This window comes from Calypte anna, unplaced genomic scaffold (assembly GCF_003957555.1).
Source record: "Calypte anna isolate BGI_N300 unplaced genomic scaffold, bCalAnn1_v1.p scaffold_27_arrow_ctg1, whole genome shotgun sequence".
Taxonomy (NCBI): domain Eukaryota; kingdom Metazoa; phylum Chordata; class Aves; order Apodiformes; family Trochilidae; genus Calypte; species Calypte anna.
In genome coordinates this window covers 23,318-42,627 of record NW_022045503.1, presented here as the reverse complement: position 1 = coordinate 42,627, position 19,310 = coordinate 23,318, and the positions used below count along the sequence as shown (strand labels likewise).

At 65.5% G+C, this 19,310-nt stretch overlaps 3 protein-coding genes across 4 annotated transcripts in view; 2 read left to right on the top strand and 1 right to left on the bottom strand.

The window, feature by feature from the left end:
• Window positions 1-215: 215 nt before the first annotated feature.
• ILK (integrin linked kinase) lies at window positions 216-6,399 on the bottom strand. Of its 2 annotated transcripts, none has more exons than XM_030468737.1 (13): window positions 6,305-6,399; window positions 5,127-5,221; window positions 4,104-4,269; window positions 3,057-3,152; window positions 2,725-2,821; window positions 2,560-2,643; window positions 2,336-2,421; window positions 1,637-1,746; window positions 1,350-1,477; window positions 1,014-1,135; window positions 823-922; window positions 611-741; window positions 216-529 (listed from the first exon to the last, which is right to left on the bottom strand). In XM_030468737.1, the coding sequence occupies exons 2-13, from the start codon at window positions 5,213-5,215 to the stop codon at window positions 380-382; spliced, it is 1,359 nt and encodes a 452-aa protein (XP_030324597.1). In that variant the 5' UTR covers window positions 5,216-5,221; window positions 6,305-6,399; the 3' UTR covers window positions 216-379. The 2 variants fall into 2 exon arrangements, with proteins under 2 accessions (XP_030324597.1, XP_030324598.1); XM_030468738.1 differs by lacking the exon at window positions 6,305-6,399 and adding an exon at window positions 6,280-6,290.
• Window positions 6,400-7,046: 647 nt separating this feature from the next.
• Window positions 7,047-9,799, top strand: RRP8 (ribosomal RNA processing 8). The gene is made up of 7 exons (XM_030468739.1): window positions 7,047-7,302; window positions 7,381-7,510; window positions 7,618-8,005; window positions 8,451-8,580; window positions 8,699-8,805; window positions 8,883-8,979; window positions 9,519-9,799. Exons 1-7 carry the CDS (start codon window positions 7,225-7,227, stop codon window positions 9,630-9,632), a joined length of 1,044 nt encoding a protein of 347 aa, XP_030324599.1. The 5' UTR covers window positions 7,047-7,224; the 3' UTR covers window positions 9,633-9,799.
• Window positions 9,800-9,871: 72 nt separating this feature from the next.
• The window catches only part of LOC103539684 (F-box/WD repeat-containing protein 7), a 12,783-nt gene continuing 3,344 nt past the window's right edge, over window positions 9,872-19,310 (top strand). Inside the window, exons 1-11 of the mRNA XM_030468731.1 lie at window positions 9,872-10,057; window positions 11,684-11,818; window positions 12,693-12,992; window positions 13,516-13,598; window positions 14,278-14,419; window positions 14,665-14,799; window positions 14,872-14,995; window positions 15,769-15,905; window positions 16,560-16,673; window positions 17,291-17,424; window positions 19,003-19,262. Coding sequence (XP_030324591.1) covers window positions 9,926-10,057; window positions 11,684-11,818; window positions 12,693-12,992; window positions 13,516-13,598; window positions 14,278-14,419; window positions 14,665-14,799; window positions 14,872-14,995; window positions 15,769-15,905; window positions 16,560-16,673; window positions 17,291-17,424; window positions 19,003-19,262 — 1,696 coding nt within the window. The 5' untranslated portion in view covers window positions 9,872-9,925. The remainder of the gene's footprint in view (window positions 10,058-11,683; window positions 11,819-12,692; window positions 12,993-13,515; window positions 13,599-14,277; window positions 14,420-14,664; window positions 14,800-14,871; window positions 14,996-15,768; window positions 15,906-16,559; window positions 16,674-17,290; window positions 17,425-19,002; window positions 19,263-19,310) is intronic.

The window sequence follows — 19,310 nt, the reverse complement described above, 5'->3', positions numbered from 1 at the left end:
TTCAGCTGCTTTTCTGTGCGGTCGGGCCGGACCTGCTGGGGGGTGAAGCGCGAAGCTGGGGTGGTGCTGGGCGAGTGTCGCCCCCCCCCCTTCCCCTCCTTTTTGGGGGATTGCCCCCCAGGGGACCAGGCAGAGCCTGGGGACAAGGGGACAGTGTGGTCCTGGTGGTCCCTGGGCTCCCTCTGCCCGGGGGGTTGTTGGTTGGGGAGAAGGCAGCGTGGTCTGTACCGTGTGTCCGTGGCTCTGGGGGTGGGGGGCAGCCCCTGCTCCCCCTCGCTCGGGGTTAATGAAGGCACTTGGGGGGCAGTGGGGAGGGTGGGGGAAGCACGGCAGCGTGGGCTGGGGGTGGGATCCCCCTCGCCCCCCCACCCCCGGGTCTCTACTTCTCCTGCATCTTCTCCAGGATGGGGACGATCATGTCGAACTTGGGGCGCTTGGCGGGGTCCTCGTTCATGCAGATCTTCATCAGTTTGCAGATGTGGGGGGAGATGCCGGGGGGGATGGTGGGACGCAGGCCCTCCAGGGCCACCTGCAGCGGAACAGCAGCCAGCCCCACGTTTGAGGGGCGGAATCCCCCACCTCAGGAGGCCCTGGCCAGCCCCTTCCTCACCTTCATGCCGATCTCCATGTTGGAGAGGTCTGCGAAGGGCACCTCGCGCGTCACCAGCTCCCACAGCAGCACCGCGAAGCTCCACATGTCGGCCGAGCGACGGTTGATCTCCTCGGGCTTCTTCTGCAGGGCTGTGGGGGCAAATCCTCCTGAGCTGGGGGCCGAGGAGCCCCCCCTGGGGCTGGGGGCAAGGTTGGCCCGGGGGCACTCACCTTCAGGAGCCACCCAGGCGGGTGCGTACATCCTGCCCGGGCACTGGAAGGAGAATTTGACGTCGGCCATGCTGATCCGCGCCGTCATGTCCTCGTCGATCTGGGGAGGGGGGCACAGAGAGATGGTCGGGGGGGACGTTCTGCTGCCGGGGGGGGGTCTCTGGGGTGTCCCAGGTGAGGTGGGGGCTCACCATGATGCTGCGGCTGTTGAGGTGGTGGCGGGGGATGAGGGGCTCCAGCGTGTGGAGGAAGGCCATGCCCCGCGCGATATCGAAGGCAAACTTCACCGCCTGCATCTGGTCCACCACGAAGTCTGCAAAGGGGGGACACACACAGACATGTGTCACTGGGGTGGGGGACAGCTGGTGGTGGTAGATGTCACAAGGATGAGCAAGTCCCCGTGGTGTTGGTTTTGGGGGAGGTGACCACCACCACCCCTGAACACCAAGAAGCCGTTTGTGGAGGATGGGAGGGCACCAGGCTCTGGGCCTCTCAACCAGCCACCACCCCCCTCCCCCAGCACTCACTTGTCCCCTCGTGTAAGACGTTGTAGAGGGACCCATAGGGCATCCAGTGGCTGATGACAACGGGGTGGGGGGCTGGGGGGCACTGGCAGGCACCCAGCACTGGCAGAACATTGGGGTGGGAGAAGATCCTGCAGAAGAAGGGACAGCCCTGAGCACCCTGTGGCCCCACCACCCCCTGCTGTCCCCCAGGCCTGGTGGGACCTGGTGCTGTAGCCCCTCTGAGATAACGTGTGTGTCCCCAGGGCTGGCTGGGAGGGGGGGGCACCCCCCCAGCTTGGGGTACCCACCGCAGCTTGGGGTACTCCTCGTTGAAGTCCCGGCTTTTCCGAGTTGTCCAGTCCCGGATCTTCAGGAGTTTGATGACGATGTCGTTGCCTTGCCAGCGCCCCTTCCACAGCTGGGGGAGAAACAGGGATAGTGACAGCTGAGAGAGGGGGGGTTGCTCAGCCTGAGGGAGAGAAGGTTGTGGGGAGCCCTTGGAGCAGCTCCCAGTGTCTGAAGGGGCTCCAGGAAAGCTGGGGAGGGACTTTGGGCAAGGGCCTGGAGGGAGGTGACAAGGAGAGATGGTTTCCAGGTGGAAGAGGGGAGGTGGAGAGGAGCTGGGAGGGAGAAGTGAGGGTGGGGAGAGCCTGGGAGAGGTTTCCTGGAGAAGCTGTGGGTGGTGGGGATGTTGGAGTTGAGGTTGGATGGGGTTGGAGCCCCCTGGGCTGGGGAGGGGTCTCTGCCCATAGCACTGGATGGTCTTGAAGGTCTCTTCCAAACCACTTTGTGACTTCACACCAGTGGCTGTGAGAGGGTGCTTGGTCCCTCAGCACCTCCAGCCCCCCATCCACAGCAACGTGGAGCGACTACAAGGACTGATGAGAGCAAACCCCAGGGAGGTGCCATCCCTCAGTGTGGGCTGGACATGGGAACCCCCCAAGATGTGTTCCTTTGATGGCTGGGGGGTGCATCTGCCCTGCCCGGGAGGCAGCAGCCCCACCAACCTCTCCTGACTGGTTCTCATTGAGTCTCTGGCCCAAGCTCAGCTGCTTGAAGTCTATCCCAGCCAGTTTGTTGAGAGTCCCATTCCCTGCAGGAGGAGATGGAGATGGTTCCACCCCAGGTTCAACAGGAGGAACTTCCAGGGAGGGGTTCTGGCTGGCAGGGCAGGCTGCAGCCCCCTCCTCAGAAGCCCACCCCAAACCTGCCCAGAAGGCTCTGTCCTTACTGGGACGTGTGCGGGTGGTGCCCTTCCAGAAGGTGTCCTTGTAGGGGACCTTGGTGAGGTTCTGGCCCAGTTTCTCGGCACGTTCTGTGGGGACAAGAACCTGGGCAGTGGGGGCAGCAGTGGGGGCAAGGGGTAGGTGGGTGGATGGGGGTGAGACCCTCCTACCTCTCAGCACCTCACGCAGGGGGGTCTTGGCTTTGTCAGTGGGCGTCTCGCCGTACTTGTTGGCGACGCTGACCAAGGCCCCGTTGCCCACCAGGTCCTGAGGGAGGAGATGGCAAACCATGGAACTCTTCTGGTTGGAGATCTCTGAGGTCACCGAGTCCAAACATTTAACCCAACTCTGCCACATCCCTCAGCACCCCCCCACACAGTGGTGACACCTTCAGGGATGGTGGCTCCATCAGGCATCTGCAGTCCATGTCCTCCTGGTGGCACCCAACCCTTTGCCCTGTCCCTTCTGTCCCTCCTGCTCAGCTCCAGGTGCTGCTGCTCACCTCAGCCACCTGGTCGTGTCCCCAGAAGCAGGCATAGTGCAGGGCTGTGTTTCCATGCTCATTGGCAGCGTTGATGTCTGCTTTGAACTGGATCAGCTGGGGGGCAGGAGGAGGACACCCCAGTCAGCCCAGAGCAGGTCCTGGAGCACCCACATCAGCACCTCAGGGCTGGCCGGGGCTGAAGAGTTTGGGTTGAAGAGGACCCTTGAGATCACCCAAGTCCAACCATGACCCCAACACTGCCCAGGCCATCCCCACCCCACGTCCCTCATCCCCACATCCCCAGGCTCTGAAACCTCTCTAGGAATGGGGACTCCACCACAAAATCCTTCTGGTTGGGAAAAACCTTTGGGATCATGGAACCCAACCCTGACCCCATCCCCACTGTCCCATGTCCCTCATCCCCACATCCCCAGGCTCTGAAACCCCTCCAGGGATGATGGGGACTCCAGCCCTGCCCTGGGCAGCCTGGGCCAGGCCCTGACAACCCTTTCCAGGCAGAAATTCTTCCCCAGCTCCAACCTAAACCTCCCCTGGCACAACTTGAGTTGTGCCCAAAGTTCCTCTTGTCCCATCCCTTGTTCCTGGGGAGCAGAGCCCGACCCCCCCTGGCTCCAACCTCCTCTCAGGGGGTTGCAGAGAGCCACAAGGTCTCCCCTCAGCCTCCTCTGCTCCAGGATCAGCACCCACAGGGCTCTCAGATGCTCCTCACAACTTCTCCAGACCTTCTCCATGCTCTCCAGACCCTTTCCCTTCTCTGGACACTCTCCAGTCCCTCAATCTCCTTCTGGTCATGAGGGGCCCAGAAGACTCAAGGCTTGGCCCCCCCAGTTCCCATCACAGGGGGACAATCCCTGCCCTGCTCCTGCTGCCCACAGGTCCCTCTGCCCAGCCCAGGTCCCTCTGCAGACCCTTCCCACCCTCAGGCAGACCCCACCACCCCCACCATGGTGCTCCCCATGCTGGCTGCAGGTTCTCCCCATCCCCTCTCCCAGATGATGGGTGCTGGGGGTCTGTGTGGGGCGGTGTGATGGGGGGCTCGGGTACCTTCTGGACGATGTCGCGGTGGCCGTGGCTGGCAGCCAGGTGCAGGGGGGTGTCGTCCCCCCGGTTCATGACGTTGATGCGTGCCCCCCGCATGATCAGCATGTCCACCAGGCTGGCACGGCCCTCCCGGCAGGCCCAGTGCAGGGGGCTGAACCCATGGTCATCCCTGGGGGGCATAGCCCTGATGAGCCCCCCCCCACCCTGGGGGCTGCCATTGCCCCCCTTCCACTGTCCCCACTTGGACCCCTGGCCCACTCACATTATCTCCTGGCAGCACCTGGACCCCCACAGGGTAAGGAGTGGGGGGATCTGGGGGTGGGGGGGTGGAGGGATGGGGAGAATGGCCCCAGACCACCCCAGCACAGCCCCCCAGCCAGCTGCACCCACCCCTCAAGGTGGGCGGGGGGGCTGGAGGAAGAGGGGCTGTCAGAGGAGACAGGAGGACAGAGGGGAGACAGGGGAGGTAGCAGGGTGGGCGGGACACAGGGGGGATGTTGGGGGGGGGGATACCCCAGTACAACCTCTCGGGACCACCCTCCCCCTGGTGCCCACCACCCTCCGCCCCGCAGCAGAGCTCAGGGGGACCGGGACCACTGGGGGAGAGGGGGAGAGGAGTGAAGGACAGGGTGGGGGCCCCCCGGGGAGGCTTTGGTGCTCGGGGGACAGGGAAATGCGCTCTTAGCCCGGCCCCCGACCCAAATGGTGGGTGGGCAGCACCGAAGCCCCCCAGGCAGAGCTGAAGCCCCTGGGGAAACACCGCAGCCCCACCCTAGGCAGAACCAGAGCCCCCTGGGCAGAACCGGAGCCCCCCTAGACAGAACCGGAGGCCTCCCCAAGCTCCCCGGAGCCCCGGGGGGGCGGTCCGGAGGATGTTCCCCCTCGTGCTTGGGCGATGCCGTAACTTCCTCCGGGGGGGTGTGGGGGGAGGAGAAGGAGGAGGAGGAGGAGGATCTGGACCGCGGTCCCTGCCTAGGATGGGGGACGGAACCGACCCCCCCCTTGCAGCCCCCGTGGGTCTCTCACCCCTGGTTGAGGTCGTTCTCGGTGTTGTCCAACCAGAGCCGCACGGCCACCGCGTTGCCCTCCCGGCACTGGGTGAAGATGTCGTCCATGGCGGTCTGGGGTGGGAAGAGGGCTCTTAGGGGGGGGGGAAGCTCAGCGTCCCACCCCCTCCCCAAGACCCCCGCACCCCCTGCTCCTGGCAGCCCCCCAGGACGGAAAAAAGTAATTTAAAAATAAAACCATTGCAGAGAAATTGTTTCTGTCCCGGCCGGGGAGCCGGGGGGGGGGGGGTGAGGGAGGGTTCCCGGTGTCCCCCTCCCTGCGGAAAACCGCGGAGACCGGGGGGGGGACGCCGGGGGGGGAACCGCATCTGTTACCCCGCGGCTTATCGGGGGACACAGCCGGACCCGGGGACACCGGATCCCAGGGGACGGGGGGGGAGGGGGGGGTCAGGGAGCAAAGCCGGGGGTTCAAGCACCCCCCGTGGGGCCCCAGAAGTCCCTACGGAGCCTCAGAGCCCCCAAGGAACTCCAGAGACCCCCAGGCTGGACCCCAGAGCTCCTCGGGGTTCCCCAGAGCCCACGACAGTCTCCCAGACCTCCCCAGAGACCCCCAAACTGCACCCCAGAGCTCCCCATGTGTCCCAAACCTCTGCAAAGACCCCCGGAGCTCCCGAGGGACCCCGGGCCCGATCTGTCACCCGCCCCAGTGACAGCCCAGCCCACCCCCTGGCACCCACCCCTCGGCAGAGGAACCCCGGGGCAGCCCCCAGACCCCCGTCCGGCCCCGCTGCGACCCCGAACCTTCCACCCCCCAACACGGCTGCCACCGGCCCTGGCCCCATCCCCATCCCCACCCCTGCCCCCTCCCCATTCCCTGCCCCATCTTCTGCCCCCTCCTCACCCCAGCCCCCTCCCCAGTCCCTCCGGGCCCCTCCAACAGACCCCGACCCACCCCAGCCCGACCCGACCCGATCCCAGCGCTGTCCCGCCCCCAGCCCGTTCTGTCCCGGCCCGGTCCCGGTTCAGCCTGACTCGGTCCGGTCCTAACCCGGCCCTGCCCAGCACAGCCCCGGCACCGCGCCCGCCGGGCACACACACGGCGCGAACCGGACCCCGCCCGCCGCCGGCCCGGCCCGGCCCGGCCCGGCCCGGCCCAGCCCAGCCCAGCACACCCCGGCCCGGCCCGTCCGCCCGTACCGGCTCCGGCGGCGGCGCAGGGCGGCGGCTCGGCGAGACCGGGCAGCGCGCGGGCTCCGCCCCGGACCGGACCGGATCCACAGCGACCCCTACCGGCCGGCAGCGGCACCGAACCGGGTACCGACACCGAACCGGGCACTGCACCTGATACCAGGTACCGGGTACCAAACCGGGCGCCGGCACCGAGTATAGAACTGGGTCCCACACCGGACATCTGGAACGAAACTGGGCACCGGCCCCGGTACCGAACCGGGCCCCGGGTACCGGCTACAGCGCACCGCACCGGGCAGCGCATCGCGTACCGGGTACCGGCACCGTACCGGGCAGGAGGTACCAGGTACCGGGCAGCGGGCAGGGAGCACCGCGTACCAGGCAGCGGGTACGGGGCAGGCGGTACTGGGCAGGCGGTACCGGCTCCAGGACACCGGGCAGCGGCAAAGAGCGGCGGGACCGAGCACGGACCGCGGGCTGGGCGAACCGGACTGGGGACCGGGGCTCACGGCGCGCTGACCGGGGACTAACGGGAGCTAACTGAGCGGGGGCGGGACTAACCGGGTATTAAACCGGGGGTTGACTGGGGATGTAACCGGGGATCAGCGGGGGCAACCGGGAGGGTAACCGGGGACGTAACGGGAGATAACGGGGAGGTAACCGAGGGGTAACCGAGGGGTAACCGGGGGCTAACGGGGGGATCACCCGGGGGTCTCCCGGGCTCACCGGGGGGGATCGCACGGCCCCGGCTCAGCCGTGCTGCTCTTCCTCCCGCCCGCGGGGGGGCGCTGTTTCCGCCGGTTCCTTCGGGGCCGCTCTGGGCTCTGCACGTGTGTGAGAGCGGCGGTTCCGGCCCGGATGGGGCAGAACCGGAGCTGGGGGGTGGGGGACAGAACGGGCCCGGGGGCAGGTCCCGCCGCCTCCGGGTCATGTTCGCGGAGGAAGAGGAGAGTCCGCCCCGGGGTCGGCAGGGGCCCCGCATCGCCCCCCAAGGCCCGGGCCGGCCGGTAAGGGCGGAGTACACGGACCGGACCGGGCCGGGGTCTGGGTCTGGGGGAGGTAATCGGCTCCCCCGCTTTCGGCAGACCCCCGCGGGGAAGCGGCGGCGGAGACCGGGAGACGGCGTGGTGAAAGATGAGGAGGAGCCCGCGGGGAAGCTGCCCGGGGCGCCGAGACCGAGCGGTACCGGGGAGAGCGGGCAGCGCCCCGAGAGAGGTACCGCCGGGCCGGGGGCTGCGGATGGCCGGGAGCCCGGGGGTGCATTCCCGGTATCGGGTACCGCGAGGGTCCGGCCGCCGCCCTGACCCCCTCTCGGTCCGTAGCGGTTCCGGCTGAGCTGCCCGGGGCACTGGGCCGGCGGCCGAACCGGCGGCCGAACCGGCGGCAGCGGAGGAATAAGCTAAAAAAGAAGCAGCAGCACCAGGAGGAGGAGGACGAGCCGCAGGGGGAGGCGGTACCAGAGCCCCCCGCCCCCTGTTCGGTCCCGGCGGATCGTTCGGAGTCGCTGCGGGCCCGGATGGAGGAGCGGCTGCTGGGGGCCCGGTTCCGATACCTGAACCAGCAGCTGTACAGCACCAGCAGCCGGGAGGCGGCCCGGCTCTTCCAGAGCGACCCCGAAGCGTTCCGAATCTACCACCGCGGGTTCGCCCGGCAGGTGGCCCGGTGGCCGCAGAACCCCGTGGACCGGATCATCCGGTACCTGCGCCGGCGGTGAGCGGGAGCACCGGGGAACCGGGAGAACGGCGGGGACAGGGAGCACCGGGAAGCTGGGGGGAACTGGGACAACTGGGAGGATGGGCGGAGCTGGGAGAATGGGGGGAACCGGGAGAACTGGGAGCACTGGGGAACCGGGAGGGTGGGATGCACCAGGGAAGAAGGGAAACTGGGAGAGTGTGAGGATCTGGGAGAAGCAGGGGACTGGGGAGCTGGGAGAACGGGAGCAACTGGGAGACTCAGGAGGATCTGGGAGCAACTGGGAGTACTGGGAAGAATAGGACAATGGGCAGCACCGGGCAACTGGGAGAGTGGGGAAGAAATGGGGAGAACTGGGGGCACTGGTACATCAAGAGAACTGGGAAAATGGTGTGCAGAGACCCCTGAGTAGGGGTCAAGGGGTGGGCAACGGTGTCCTGACACCCCCCTCACTTTCCCCCAGCCCCCCCTCGCTGGTGGTGGCAGATTTTGGGTGTGGGGACTGCAAGCTGGCGTGTGGGGTGAGGAACAGAGTGCACTGCTTCGACCTGCTGCCCCTCAGCCCCCGCGTCACCGTCTGCGACATGGCAGAGGTGGGGGCTGCTCCGCCTGAGGGCAGGGGATGGGATCCAGGGAGGGACCCCTGAGGGCAGGGGATGGGATCCAGGGAGGGACCCCTGGGACCCCCGCCCATCCTCTGCTGCCCCGCAGGTGCCCCTGGCAGACGAGTCGGTGGACGTGGCCGTGTTCTGCCTGGCGCTGATGGGCACCAACCTGCAGGAGATCCTGGAGGAGGCCAACCGTGTGCTGAAGCAGGGGTAGGCATAGGGGCTGGGGTCGGCTGGGGGGCCCAGAGGCACCGGGGGGGTCTGCTGAGGGCTGAGGTGCTCCCCAGGGGTACCCTGCTGGTGGCCGAGGTGGCCAGCCGCTTCGAGGACACCCGGGGCTTCATCAGCGCCATGGCTCAGCTGGGATTCAAAAGCGTCTCCAAGGTGTGTGTCTGGGGAGGGGGGCGGGGGCCTTGGCAGCCAGAGGACCCCCCCCCTGTGGCGGGGCAGGGGGGCCCGGCCTGGCCTGGGGCCAGGGGGGAGTGGGCTGGGGGTGGTGATGGCAGGGGAGGGGTATGGGGGAGGCTTGGGGGAGCTGTGGGATGGGGGTTTGGGGTCCGGGGGTTGTGGGGTGCAGGTCTTGGGTAGAAGGAGCCAGGGAACATGGGGGTGGGGTCTGGGGGGGCTGGGTCCAGTGGGGGTCCAGAGTGAGGCATACAGGGGTCAGGGAGGGCTGAGGGCAGTGGGGAGTCTTGGGTTCAGGGTTGTGATGCTGGGGTCAGAGTCTGGGGGCTGTGGAGGTCTAGGATGGGGGGGTCTTGGGGCAGAGAGGGGACATGGTGTGGGGTCTGCAGGAGGGTGGACTCCAGGAGCGGGTTGGTGGTCCTGGGGTGGTGGACGGGGGCTTCAGGTGGGGTTGGGGCCTCTGGGTGGGCTTGGGGTGTCCTGGTTGGGGTTTGAGGGGTCTCTTCCTCCCCCCCTAGGACCTCTCCAGCTCCTTCTTCTACCTCCTGGAGTTCTCCAAGACAGGACCCCCCCGCCCCAAACCCGCGCCCCCCGCCCTCCGTTTGCGGCCCTGTCTCTACAAGCGTCGATGAGGGGCGGGGCATGAATGAGGAAGCCACGCCCCTTCACCCCAGGGGGCGTGGCCTCCCCATTCATGCCCCTGCCCCTCGGGCTTTGCCCATACAGAGCACCGCTGGGGAGGGAGGGGGCGTGACCTGCGTCTGCGCGTGCGCATTGGCCAATAAAAACCGCTGATTTCCGCCCGGCTGGGCGTGGCTTGGCGGGGAGGGGGCGTGGTTCTGCTGCGCCTGCGCAGTCAGCGCGGGGCCTGCGCGGTGGCAGCGGCAGCAGCGGCGGCTCCGGGGCCCGGTACCGGTACCGGGGGATGTCGGGACCGGGCGGGCCGGGCCCCGGTGGCGGGAAGGTGGATATTAACCGTGCCGGTGTCGCTGAGCTGGAGGGAGCGCTTAGCGGCATCGGACGCCGCCGGGCCCGCGGGATCGTCAGGAAAAGAGAGGTGCGGCCCAAATGGCACCGGGCCTGCAGCGGAACCGGGGCGGGGTTCGGGCTGTTCGGAGCTGGGGCTGATCTGCGGGGTCCGGAGGCTTCACGGGGAGAGGTCCTGGGAGAGTGGGGAGGAGGTGTCCGGTCGGAGAGGACCGGACCGGAGGGGTTCGGTTCGGTTCGGTTGGGGACACCCCAGGAATGTAAACAGGGCCCGGGCGGAAGAGCCCTGGAGGGAAGGGACCGCGGGATAGGGCGGTGTTTGGGACACCGGGGTTGTCACCAGAGCTCTGCCGGGCGGGGGCAGCGCTGTCCCCACGGCTGTCCCTGACCCCCCCATCCCCCCCTGTCCCCACGGCTGTCCCTGACCCCCCCATCCCCCCCTGTCCCCCCCTGTCCCTGCTGTCCCCACTGTCCCTGCTGTCCCCCCCTGTCCCCCCCTGTCCCCACGGCTGTCCCGTCCCCTCCTGTCCCCCCCTGTCCCCTGGGCTGTCCCCGTCCCCACGGCTGTCCCTGACCCCCCCATCCCCCCCTGTCCCCCCTGTCCCCACGGCTGTCCCTGTCCCCACGGCTGTCCCTGTCCCCCCCATCCCCTCCTGTCCCCACGGCTGTCCCTGTCCCCCCATCCCCTCCTGTCCCCCCCTGTCCCCACAGCTGTCCCTGACCCCCCCATTGCCTCCTGTCCCCCGGGCTGTCCCTGTCCCCCCCTGTCCCCCCATCCCCTCCTGTCCCCCCTGTCCCGTCCCCTCCTGTCCCCACGGCTGTCCCTGTCCCCATGGCTGTCCCTGTCCCCTCCTGTCCCCACGGCTGTCCCTCTCCCCTGGGCTGTCCCTGTCCCCCCCTGTCCCGTCCCCTGTCATCCCCTTGCCTGTCCCCTCCCGCTGTCCCCCTCCTCTCCTCTGGCTTGTCTGCCTGTCCTTGGGGCTGTTCCCCTCTCTCCCAGGGCTGTCCCACGGTCTTCCAGAGCTGTCCTTGTCCCTTGGGGCTGTCCCTCAATTTCTGGGGCTGTCACCCTGTCCTATTCTCCCCTCCCCTGGGCTGTCCCCTTGGGCTGTGTCTCAGGGCTGTCCCTGTCCCCTGGGGGAGCAGAGCTGGGGAGAGGACAGACCCCATGCCTGGTCCCGAGTGGGTGTGGGGGGTGGCACAGCTGTGGGGACCTGAGGTGTCCCTCCCGTGGGACAGGGGCTGTAGGACCGAGCCCTGCCCCTGGAGAGCTGCTGGGTCACTGGGGCTGAGCCTGAGGTGAGAGCCTGAGGGAGCTTGGGCCTGAGCTGGGCTCTGTGCCTGGAGTCCCCAGCTCCAGGGCTGGTCCTGGGGTCCCCAGCTCCAGGGCTGGTCCTGGGGTTCCTCAGTTCCAGGGCTGGTCCTGGGGTCCCCAGCTCCAGGGCTGGTCCTGGGGTTCCTCAGCTCCAGGGCTGGTCCTGGGGTCCCCAGCTCCTGGGCTGCTCCTGGAGGTTCCAGGACTGTGGGATTAATCCACAGGGTGCTTGGCCCCAGAACTGGTCCCAAGGTTTCTCAGCTCCAGGGTGGGTTCCTGGGCTGCTCCTGGTGATCCTCGAGCTCTAGAGCTGTTGCCTGGGTTCCCCCTGCCCCCCTTCTTGTCCCTCCCCCCATGACAGCCCCGGATCTCTCCCCGCAGGAGCTGAAGGGTTTCAGCTCTCTGGATGATCTCCTGCACGTCAAGGGCATCACCACCCGCATCCTGGAGCTCAACAGCCAACGCATCACCTGCCAGCGCCCCAGCAGCCCTGGGGACAGCACAGCTCTGCCCCAGGTGGGACAGGGGGGACCCTCCCACACCACGGAGGTCCTGGGGGTCCCCTAGGGGCCAGGGAACACGGTGACACAGGCACAGCAAGGACCAAGGGATGTGGTGTCTGCTCAGGCAGCGAGGGGACTGTCCCTGTGTCCCTGTGAGGTGGCAGCTGCTGCAGGGAGGGTCCTGGGAGGCTTTGGGGGAGTCCTGCTGCAGGTGGCAGTCGCAGGACACCAGGGTGGAGGGGCCTCTGGGATCATCTGCCTCCTGTGAGGACCAAATCCCCTCCTCATGTGTTGCCTCCTGATAAATATTTGCTGCAGGAGAGGAGATGGAGCAAAACATCCCACGGGATCTGGAACCCCAGACTGGCTTGGGTGGGAAGGGACCTCACCCAGTGCCACCCCTGCCATGGGCAGGGACCCCTCCCACAGCCCAGGGTGCTCCAAGCCCCATCCAACCTGGGCTGAGACACTGCCAGGGATGGGGCAGCCACAGCTTCCTTGGGCAGCCTGGGACAGGGGCTCAGCACCCTCACCCCAAACAGTTTCTTCCCAAGATCTCATCCAGAGAGGTGTTCCTGCCTGTGAGGTCCTCAAGTTGTGCCAGGGGAGGTTTAGGTTGGAGCTGGGGAAGAATTTCTGCCTGGCAAGGGTTGTCAGGGCCTGGCCCAGGCTGCCCAGGGCAGGGCTGGAGTCCCCATCATCCCTGGAGGGGTTTCAGAGCCTGGGGATGTGGGGATGAGGGACATGGGGGGGTGGGGGCCTGGGCAGTGTTGGGGTCATGCCCTTAAACCTCTTTCCCCACCCAAACCTATCATCTCACCCCCAGCCTGACCCCTCTCACCCATCCTGGGGCCTCCTGACCCTGTGTCCCCCTCCCCTTTTGCCAGGTGGACTCCCAGGAGGATGTTCCGGGCACCTGGGAGCCAGAACCCCCCGGGAAAGACAGCACTGGGGGGGACAACTCCAGTGGGCAAGGGGCTCAGGAGCCCCCCCTCAGCTCCAGGCTGTGCAGCCACCAGGAGGAGGAGGAGGAAGAAGAGGAAGAGGAGGAGGAGGAGGAGAGCTGCTGCAGCGAGGAGGGGGAGGACAGCACCAATCTCTACCTCTACTACAGCCTGGGGGAGCGCTGGGTCGAGTACCTGCAGCGCAGCCAGGACGGGGGGCTGCTGCGGAGAGCCCGGGCCAAGGTGGGGGGCTGGCCCTGGGGGGTAGGGGGCTGGCCCCGAGGGGAGGGGGCTGGCCCTGGGGGGGGAAGGGGGCTGGCCCTGGGGGGTAGGGGGCTGGCCCCGAGGGGAGGGGGCTGGCCCCGAGGGGAAGGGGGCTGGCCCTGGGGGGTAGGGGGCTGGCCCCGAGGGGAGGGGGCTGGCCCTGGGGGGGAGGGGCTGGCCCTGGGGGGGAGGGGGCTGGCCCCGAGGGGAAGGGGGCTTCCCAGCAGTACCCGGCACTGTCACTGTGCCCCTGGGCACTTGTGGGGAGAGAGCCCCCTCCCCAGCCTGGCAGACCCCTGTGCCCCACCCTGCCCTCTCTCCACCATCTCATATTCTTCTGGGGAGGACCAAGCCCCCTTGTCCCCCCAGAACTGACCTTCCAGTGTCTCCAGATCCCCTCTCAGGTCCTCAACATGTGGGGAGGTTTGGGCAGGGGCTCAGGTGGGTGTCCCCCCAGAAAGGGGTCAGTGTGGGGGGCTCTGACCTGTCCCCCTCCCGGCAGATGAAGAGGAAGTCAGAGAACGGTCTGGACAGCCGTGCCCTCTCCCCGGGCAAGAAGCTCTGCAAGGGCTCTGAATATGGCAGGTGAGAGCTGGAGGGGGTGGAGACCCCTCCTGACACCCCCAGCCCCCTCACCCTGAGGTCCTGATGAGGTTGTGGGGTCTTCATCCCTGGAGATGAACCTGTGTGGTCACCGAATCTGGCTGGGAGGGGTGGGAGTGATGGTCACAGGGCACCAGGGTGGAGGGACCTCTGGGACAACCTTGGCAACAGCACTGCCTGGAGAAGGAGCCCAGAGCCTGTCCTGATGAAGCCTGGAGGTGTCCAGAGCTGGGAAACCAGCACTTCCTGAGGGAGGGGACCACCTGGAGCTGCATGGCCCTTGGGACTTCACCTGGAGCTGGGTGGTCTTTATGGCCTGGAACTGGATGGACTTAGACCCAGAAGACTTTAATGACCTGAGTTAGATGTTTCTCATGACTGGGAAGCAGAAGATGATCTGGAGTTAAATGGTCTTTATGGCCTGGAGCTGGGAGGTCTTTATGGCCTGGAGCTGGGAGGTCTTTATGGCCTGGGGCTGGGAGGTCTTTGTGTCCTGGGGCTGGATAGTTTTTTGTGACCAGAAGATGAGCTGGAGTCTGAAATCCTTAAGGATCCCTCTGCCCCACCCTGTGCCCGTGGGGGGGGTGGCTGATGTGTCCCTGGGTGGCAGGGGGCATTGTGGCCAGGCAGCCCCTCTCACCTTCTCGTTGCCCTGGTGCAGGACACTGGGTCCCTGCACCCCCAGCCCCACCACCACCTTTGGGGACCTGCGCAACGCCAAGGCAGGGGGCCCGGCCCGGCGCCGCCACATCCCCTCGGTGCTGCCCCCCCCCGAGCTGCAGGACTGGCTCCGAACCTTCCAGGTGGGCTCTGGGGAGTGGGGATGGTCCCTCTGGGGTGGGTGCTTGGTGGCCACACAAGTGGCCGTGTCCTACCCCTTGGTGGCTTTGGCCAACCCGTGTCCCACAACATGTTACTGTGGAGCTCCAGGGACTCTGTTGAGCTCATCCCGACCATTTTAGTAAGGACCTGGGGTGAGGAGCCCACCAGGAGCTCCTGGAGGTCCTGGCACCTTCTTGAGCCACAGTGACAAGTCCCTTGTCCCCAGAGGTGGAGTGGCCCTGAGAAGCTGCTGGCTCTGGACGAGCTGATCGACCGCTGCGAACCCTCCCAGATCAAGTACATGATGCAGGTGATTGAGCCCCAGTTCCAGAGGGACTTCATCTCCCTGCTGCCCAAGGAGGTGAGGAGGGGGAGCTGGGGGTGGGGGGTAGCCCCCCTGGGACTCCCTGACTCACCCAACCCCTTCCCTCAGCTGGCCCTCTATGTCCTCTCTTTCCTGGAGCCCCGGGACCTGCTCCGTGCTGCCCAGACCTGTCGGTACTGGAGGGTCCTGGCTGAGGACAACCTGCTCTGGAGGGAGAAGTGTCGGGAGGAAGGTACAGCCCCCAGCTCTGGGGGGCTTTGGGGACCTTTGGGGACAGGGGGTGGTCCCAGGGCTCTGCTTCTGCCCCAGATGCCAATGGTGTGAAGGTCAACGGGGCTGAGAACAAGGTTCTGCACCTGGGTGGGGGCAATGCCAGGCATGGACACAGGTTGGGAGAAAAAGGACTTGGGGGTGGTCATGGACCAGAAGCTCAGGGTGAGACATTGGTGAGTGCTGGCAGCTCAGAAACCCCCCTGTCCTGGGCTGTGTCCCCATCAGTGTCACCATCAGGGCCAGGGAGGGGATTGTCCCCCCCTGGGGTAAAGCTGTGTCCAGGTCTGGGGTCCCCAGCAGCAGGAGGACACGGAGCTGTTGGAGCCAGTGCAGAGGAGGTGATGGAGGTGCTGGGAGGGCTGGAGCAGCTCTGGAGCCAGGGGGAGAGAGTTGGGGGTGTTGAGGCTGGAGAAGAGAAGGAGAAGGTTGTGGGGAGCCCTTGGAGCAGCTCCCAGTGCCTGAAGGGGCTCCAGGAAAGCTGGGGAGGGACTTTGGGCAAGGGCCTGGAGGGAGGTGACAAGGAGAGATGGTTTCCAAGTGGAAGAGGGGAGCTGGAGAGGAGCTGGGAGGGAGAAGTGAGGGTGGGGAGAGCCTGGGAGAGGTTTCCTGGAGAAGCTGTGGGTGGTGGGGATGTTGGAGTTGAGGTTGGATGGGGTTGGAGCCCCCTGGGCTGGGGAGGGGTCCCTGGGGGGCTGGGTGGTCTCTTGGGTCCCAACCCCCGGGTGTCCCCAGGGATCCAGGAGCCGCTGTCGCTGCGGAAGCGTCGGGCGCTGAGCCCCGGGTTCCCCTACAGCCCCTGGAAATTCGCCTTCCTCCGGCAGCACCGGATCGACGGGAACTGGCGCAGTGGTCCCCTCCGGGCACCCAAGGTGGGCTGGGGGGGACAGGGAGGAGGGGACCTGTGCCCAGAGAGCGGCCATGGGGCTTGGGCTGCGGGGAGGGGGTGGCAAGGGTGATGTTGGTGACCACGGGATGGGAAGGAGGTGACGTCTGTGGCCCTGGAACAGAGGGAGGTGGCAGAGGGAGATTTGGTGGCCCTGGGAAAGGGGGAAGTGGCAGAGGGGACATCGGTGACCCTGGCACAGGGAGGAGGTGGCAGAGGGACATTGGTGGCCCATAGGGTGACACCAAGATGAAGAGTTTTAAAACTCTTAAAAAGGAGCAAGTTGGACAAGTCCTCTGCTCATCTCCCTTGCTGACAAGGGACCTCCTGGAGCTCCTGGATGTCCCCTGGCCACAAGGCTCTGATCTCGGTGGCTCCTGTGGCCACAGCAGACACAAGGGTCCACCCAGTGACACCCACCAAATGTCCCCAAATTGCTGCTTCCCCACCCTGCCCGGGAGTTGCTCCACCCTTCCCAAAGCTGCTCTGCCCTTCCCAAGGGCTTCTCCACCTTTCCCAAGGATTGATCCACCCTTCCCAAGTCTTCTCCACCCTTCCCAGGAGCCTCTCCACCCCCCCAGGCAGCCCCATCCATGGGTCCTGCCAGCTCCATCCCCCCTGACTCCCGGCTGTCCCCCAGGTGCTGAAGGGACACGATGACCACGTCATCACCTGCCTGCAGTTCTGTGGCAACCGCATCGTCAGTGGCTCTGATGACAACACACTCAAGGTCTGGTCGGCTGTCACTGGGGAGGTGAGCTGCCCAGGGCAGGGGAGGGGTCTCCATCCATCCCTGGAGGGGTGGCAGAGCCATGGAGATGTGGTGCTGAGGGACAAGGGGTGGGGGTGGCCTTGGCAGTGCTGGGGGAAGGGTTGGATTCCATGATCTCCAAGCTCTTCTCCAACCAAACCCATTTCTCAGTTCTATGATCTGATTACTCTGTGTGTCCCCTTCAGCCCAGGCTGAGAGAGCTGGGGGTGTTGAGGCTGGAGAAGAGAAGGAGAAGGTTGTAGGGAGCCCTTGGAGCAGCTCCCAGTGTCTGAAGGGGCTCCAGGAAAGCTGGGGAGGGACTTTGGGCAAGGGCCTGGAGGGAGGTGACAAGGAGAGATGGTTTCCAAGTGGAAGAGGGGAGCTGGAGAGGAGCTGGGAGGGAGAAGTGAGGGTGGGGAGAGCCTGGGAGAGGTTTCCTGGAGAAGCTGTGGGTGGTGGGGATGTTGGAGTTGAGGTTGGATGGGGTTGGAGCCCCCTGGGCTGGGGAGGGGTCCCTGGTGGGGCTGAGTGGTCTCCAAGCCAACCCCTCCCATCCCTGGTCTCCTGGGCAGTGTGTGCAGACCCTGGTTGGCCACACCGGGGGGGTTTGGTCCTCCCAGATGAGGGACAGCATCGTCATCAGCGGCTCCACCGACCGCACCCTGAAGGTGTGGAACGCGGACACGGGGGAATGTGTCCACACCCTCTATGGCCACACCTCCACCGTGCGCTGCATGCACCTCCACGGGAACAGGTAGGGCTGGGGAGGGCGTGGGGGAGAGCAGTGCTCTGCTGGGGGGCCTGCAGGGAGTCCTCAAACCTTCTCCCCTCTGCAGCCCTGCCCAGGGCTGGTTCAGAACCCAGGGAGCTCCTCTCTGAGGCAGCGTTCTGCAGCAGAGAAAACGTTGATTGTTGGGGCCTCAGAGAGGTGCTGGTTCCTTGGAGAATTTAATAAACCACTGAAGTTGCCTTAGAACAGAAGCAGACAGGAAATGGATGTGAGATGTGATGAGCAGGAGATGACCTTTAAACAAGAAGCAAGAACTGAAAGCTTAAGACTGTCAGGTTGGAAGGGACCTGAAGGATCACGGGGTCGAAGCCTTCTTCAAATATTATTGTTTAATATTAGAAATGAGAGAGAAGCCAGCTGAGAAAGAAGAACTGAAGGGACTTCATCAGTGGGAGACTGGAAGGACAAGAAGACCCCATGGAAACAAAGATTTTGTGGGTATCATGGAATCCTTGTGGTTGGACTTGATGATCTTCCAAGGTCCCTTCCAGTCTGAATGGTTCTCTGATTCTGATGAGCTGACTGGAATCAGAACTTGGCTGCTCCCTGGTCTGGGAGCCCAGCTCTGGGTTGGGTGGGATGAGCAGCCCTGGTGTACCCACCAGCTCTGAGTTTCCTGACAGACCCATCCTTGTCCCCCCTGTTGGAAACATCAGGGACAGAGCTGCTGGGTACACCGGGACTGCTTCATCCCACACCACTTGGAGCTGGGCTCCCACCCCAGGGAGCAGCCAAGTTCCAACCCAGGTCAGCTCAGAGACCTTTCAAGGTCGTAGAGTTAGGTTAGAGATTAGGAGGGAATTCTTATGTGTGAGGGTGGGGAGGCACTGGAACAGGTTGTCCAGGGAAGTTGTGGAAGTTCCATCCCTGGAAGTGTTGAAGGAAAGGCTGGATGAGGCTTGGAACATCCTGAGCTGGTGGGAGATGTCTCTGCCCATGTCAGAGGGCTTGAAAGTGGATGAGCTTTAATATCCAACCAAAGCCAATCTTCCAACCCAAACCTTTCTGTGATTTTGTGAGATATCCTGAGGGCTGGGGGGCAAGAGGAAGGGGACAATCTCTGTTCAGGGGTGCCCAGGAACAGGACAAGGAAGAATGGGGTGGAGCTGGAAGATGGGAAGTTCCAGCTCCAGAGGAGGAGAAACTTCTTGGCTGTGAGGCTGAGGGAGCCCTGGCCCAGGCTGCCCAGAGAGGTTCTGGAGTCTCCTTCTCTGGAGCCTTTCCAACCCCCCTGGATGTGTTCTGTGTGTCCTGCCCTGGGGGATCCTGCTGGGACAGGGGGGTTGGGCTGGGGGATCTCCAGAGCTCCCTTCCAACCTGAACATTCTGTGGTTCTGTGATCTGCTGTAGAACTGTCTCAGCTGAGGAGCTCCACTGGGTTTAACCCCCCCCTGGGTAGGGCTGTCCAAGGGAGAAGGTTTGAGTGGGAACTTCCTTCAGGCCCAGCAGCAAACCATTCCTCTGCCAGCACCTCCCCAAACCATTCCTCTGCCACCACCTCCCAGCCCTCCCTGCCCACCTCAGTGCTCCCTCTCCCCCCAGGGTGGTCAGTGGCTCCCGGGACGCGACACTGCGGCTCTGGGACATCGATTCAGGGCAGTGCCTGCACGTGCTGATGGGACACGTGGCCGCCGTGCGCTGCGTGCAGTACGATGGCCACAAAGTGGTCAGTGGGGCCTACGACTACACCGTGAAGGTCTGGGACCCCGAGAGTGAGAGCTGCACCCACACCCTGCAGGGACACACCAACCGTGTCTACTCCCTCCAGGTGAGCACAGCCCTGGGCCTGACCCACCCCCCCTGTGCCCCAGGAACTTGGGGTCCCCGGGACGTGTCCTGGGGGAGGAGGC

Coding starts and splice junctions, on each gene's coding strand:
- ILK (XM_030468737.1), bottom strand. CDS start 5,215: ATGGACGACATCTTCACCCAGTGCCGGGAGGGCAACGCGGTGGCCGTG. Junction 2,422..2,559: donor CACCACCCGCACACGTCCCA/GTAAGGACAGAG, acceptor CTCCTCCTGCAG/GGAATGGGACTCTCAACAAA. Junction 923..1,013: donor TCAACAGCCGCAGCATCATG/GTGAGCCCCCAC, acceptor CCCCCTCCCCAG/ATCGACGAGGACATGACGGC.
- RRP8 (XM_030468739.1), top strand. CDS start 7,225: ATGTTCGCGGAGGAAGAGGAGAGTCCGCCCCGGGGTCGGCAGGGGCCC. Junction 7,511..7,617: donor CGGGCAGCGCCCCGAGAGAG/GTACCGCCGGGC, acceptor CTCGGTCCGTAG/CGGTTCCGGCTGAGCTGCCC. Junction 8,006..8,450: donor ATCCGGTACCTGCGCCGGCG/GTGAGCGGGAGC, acceptor ACTTTCCCCCAG/CCCCCCCTCGCTGGTGGTGG.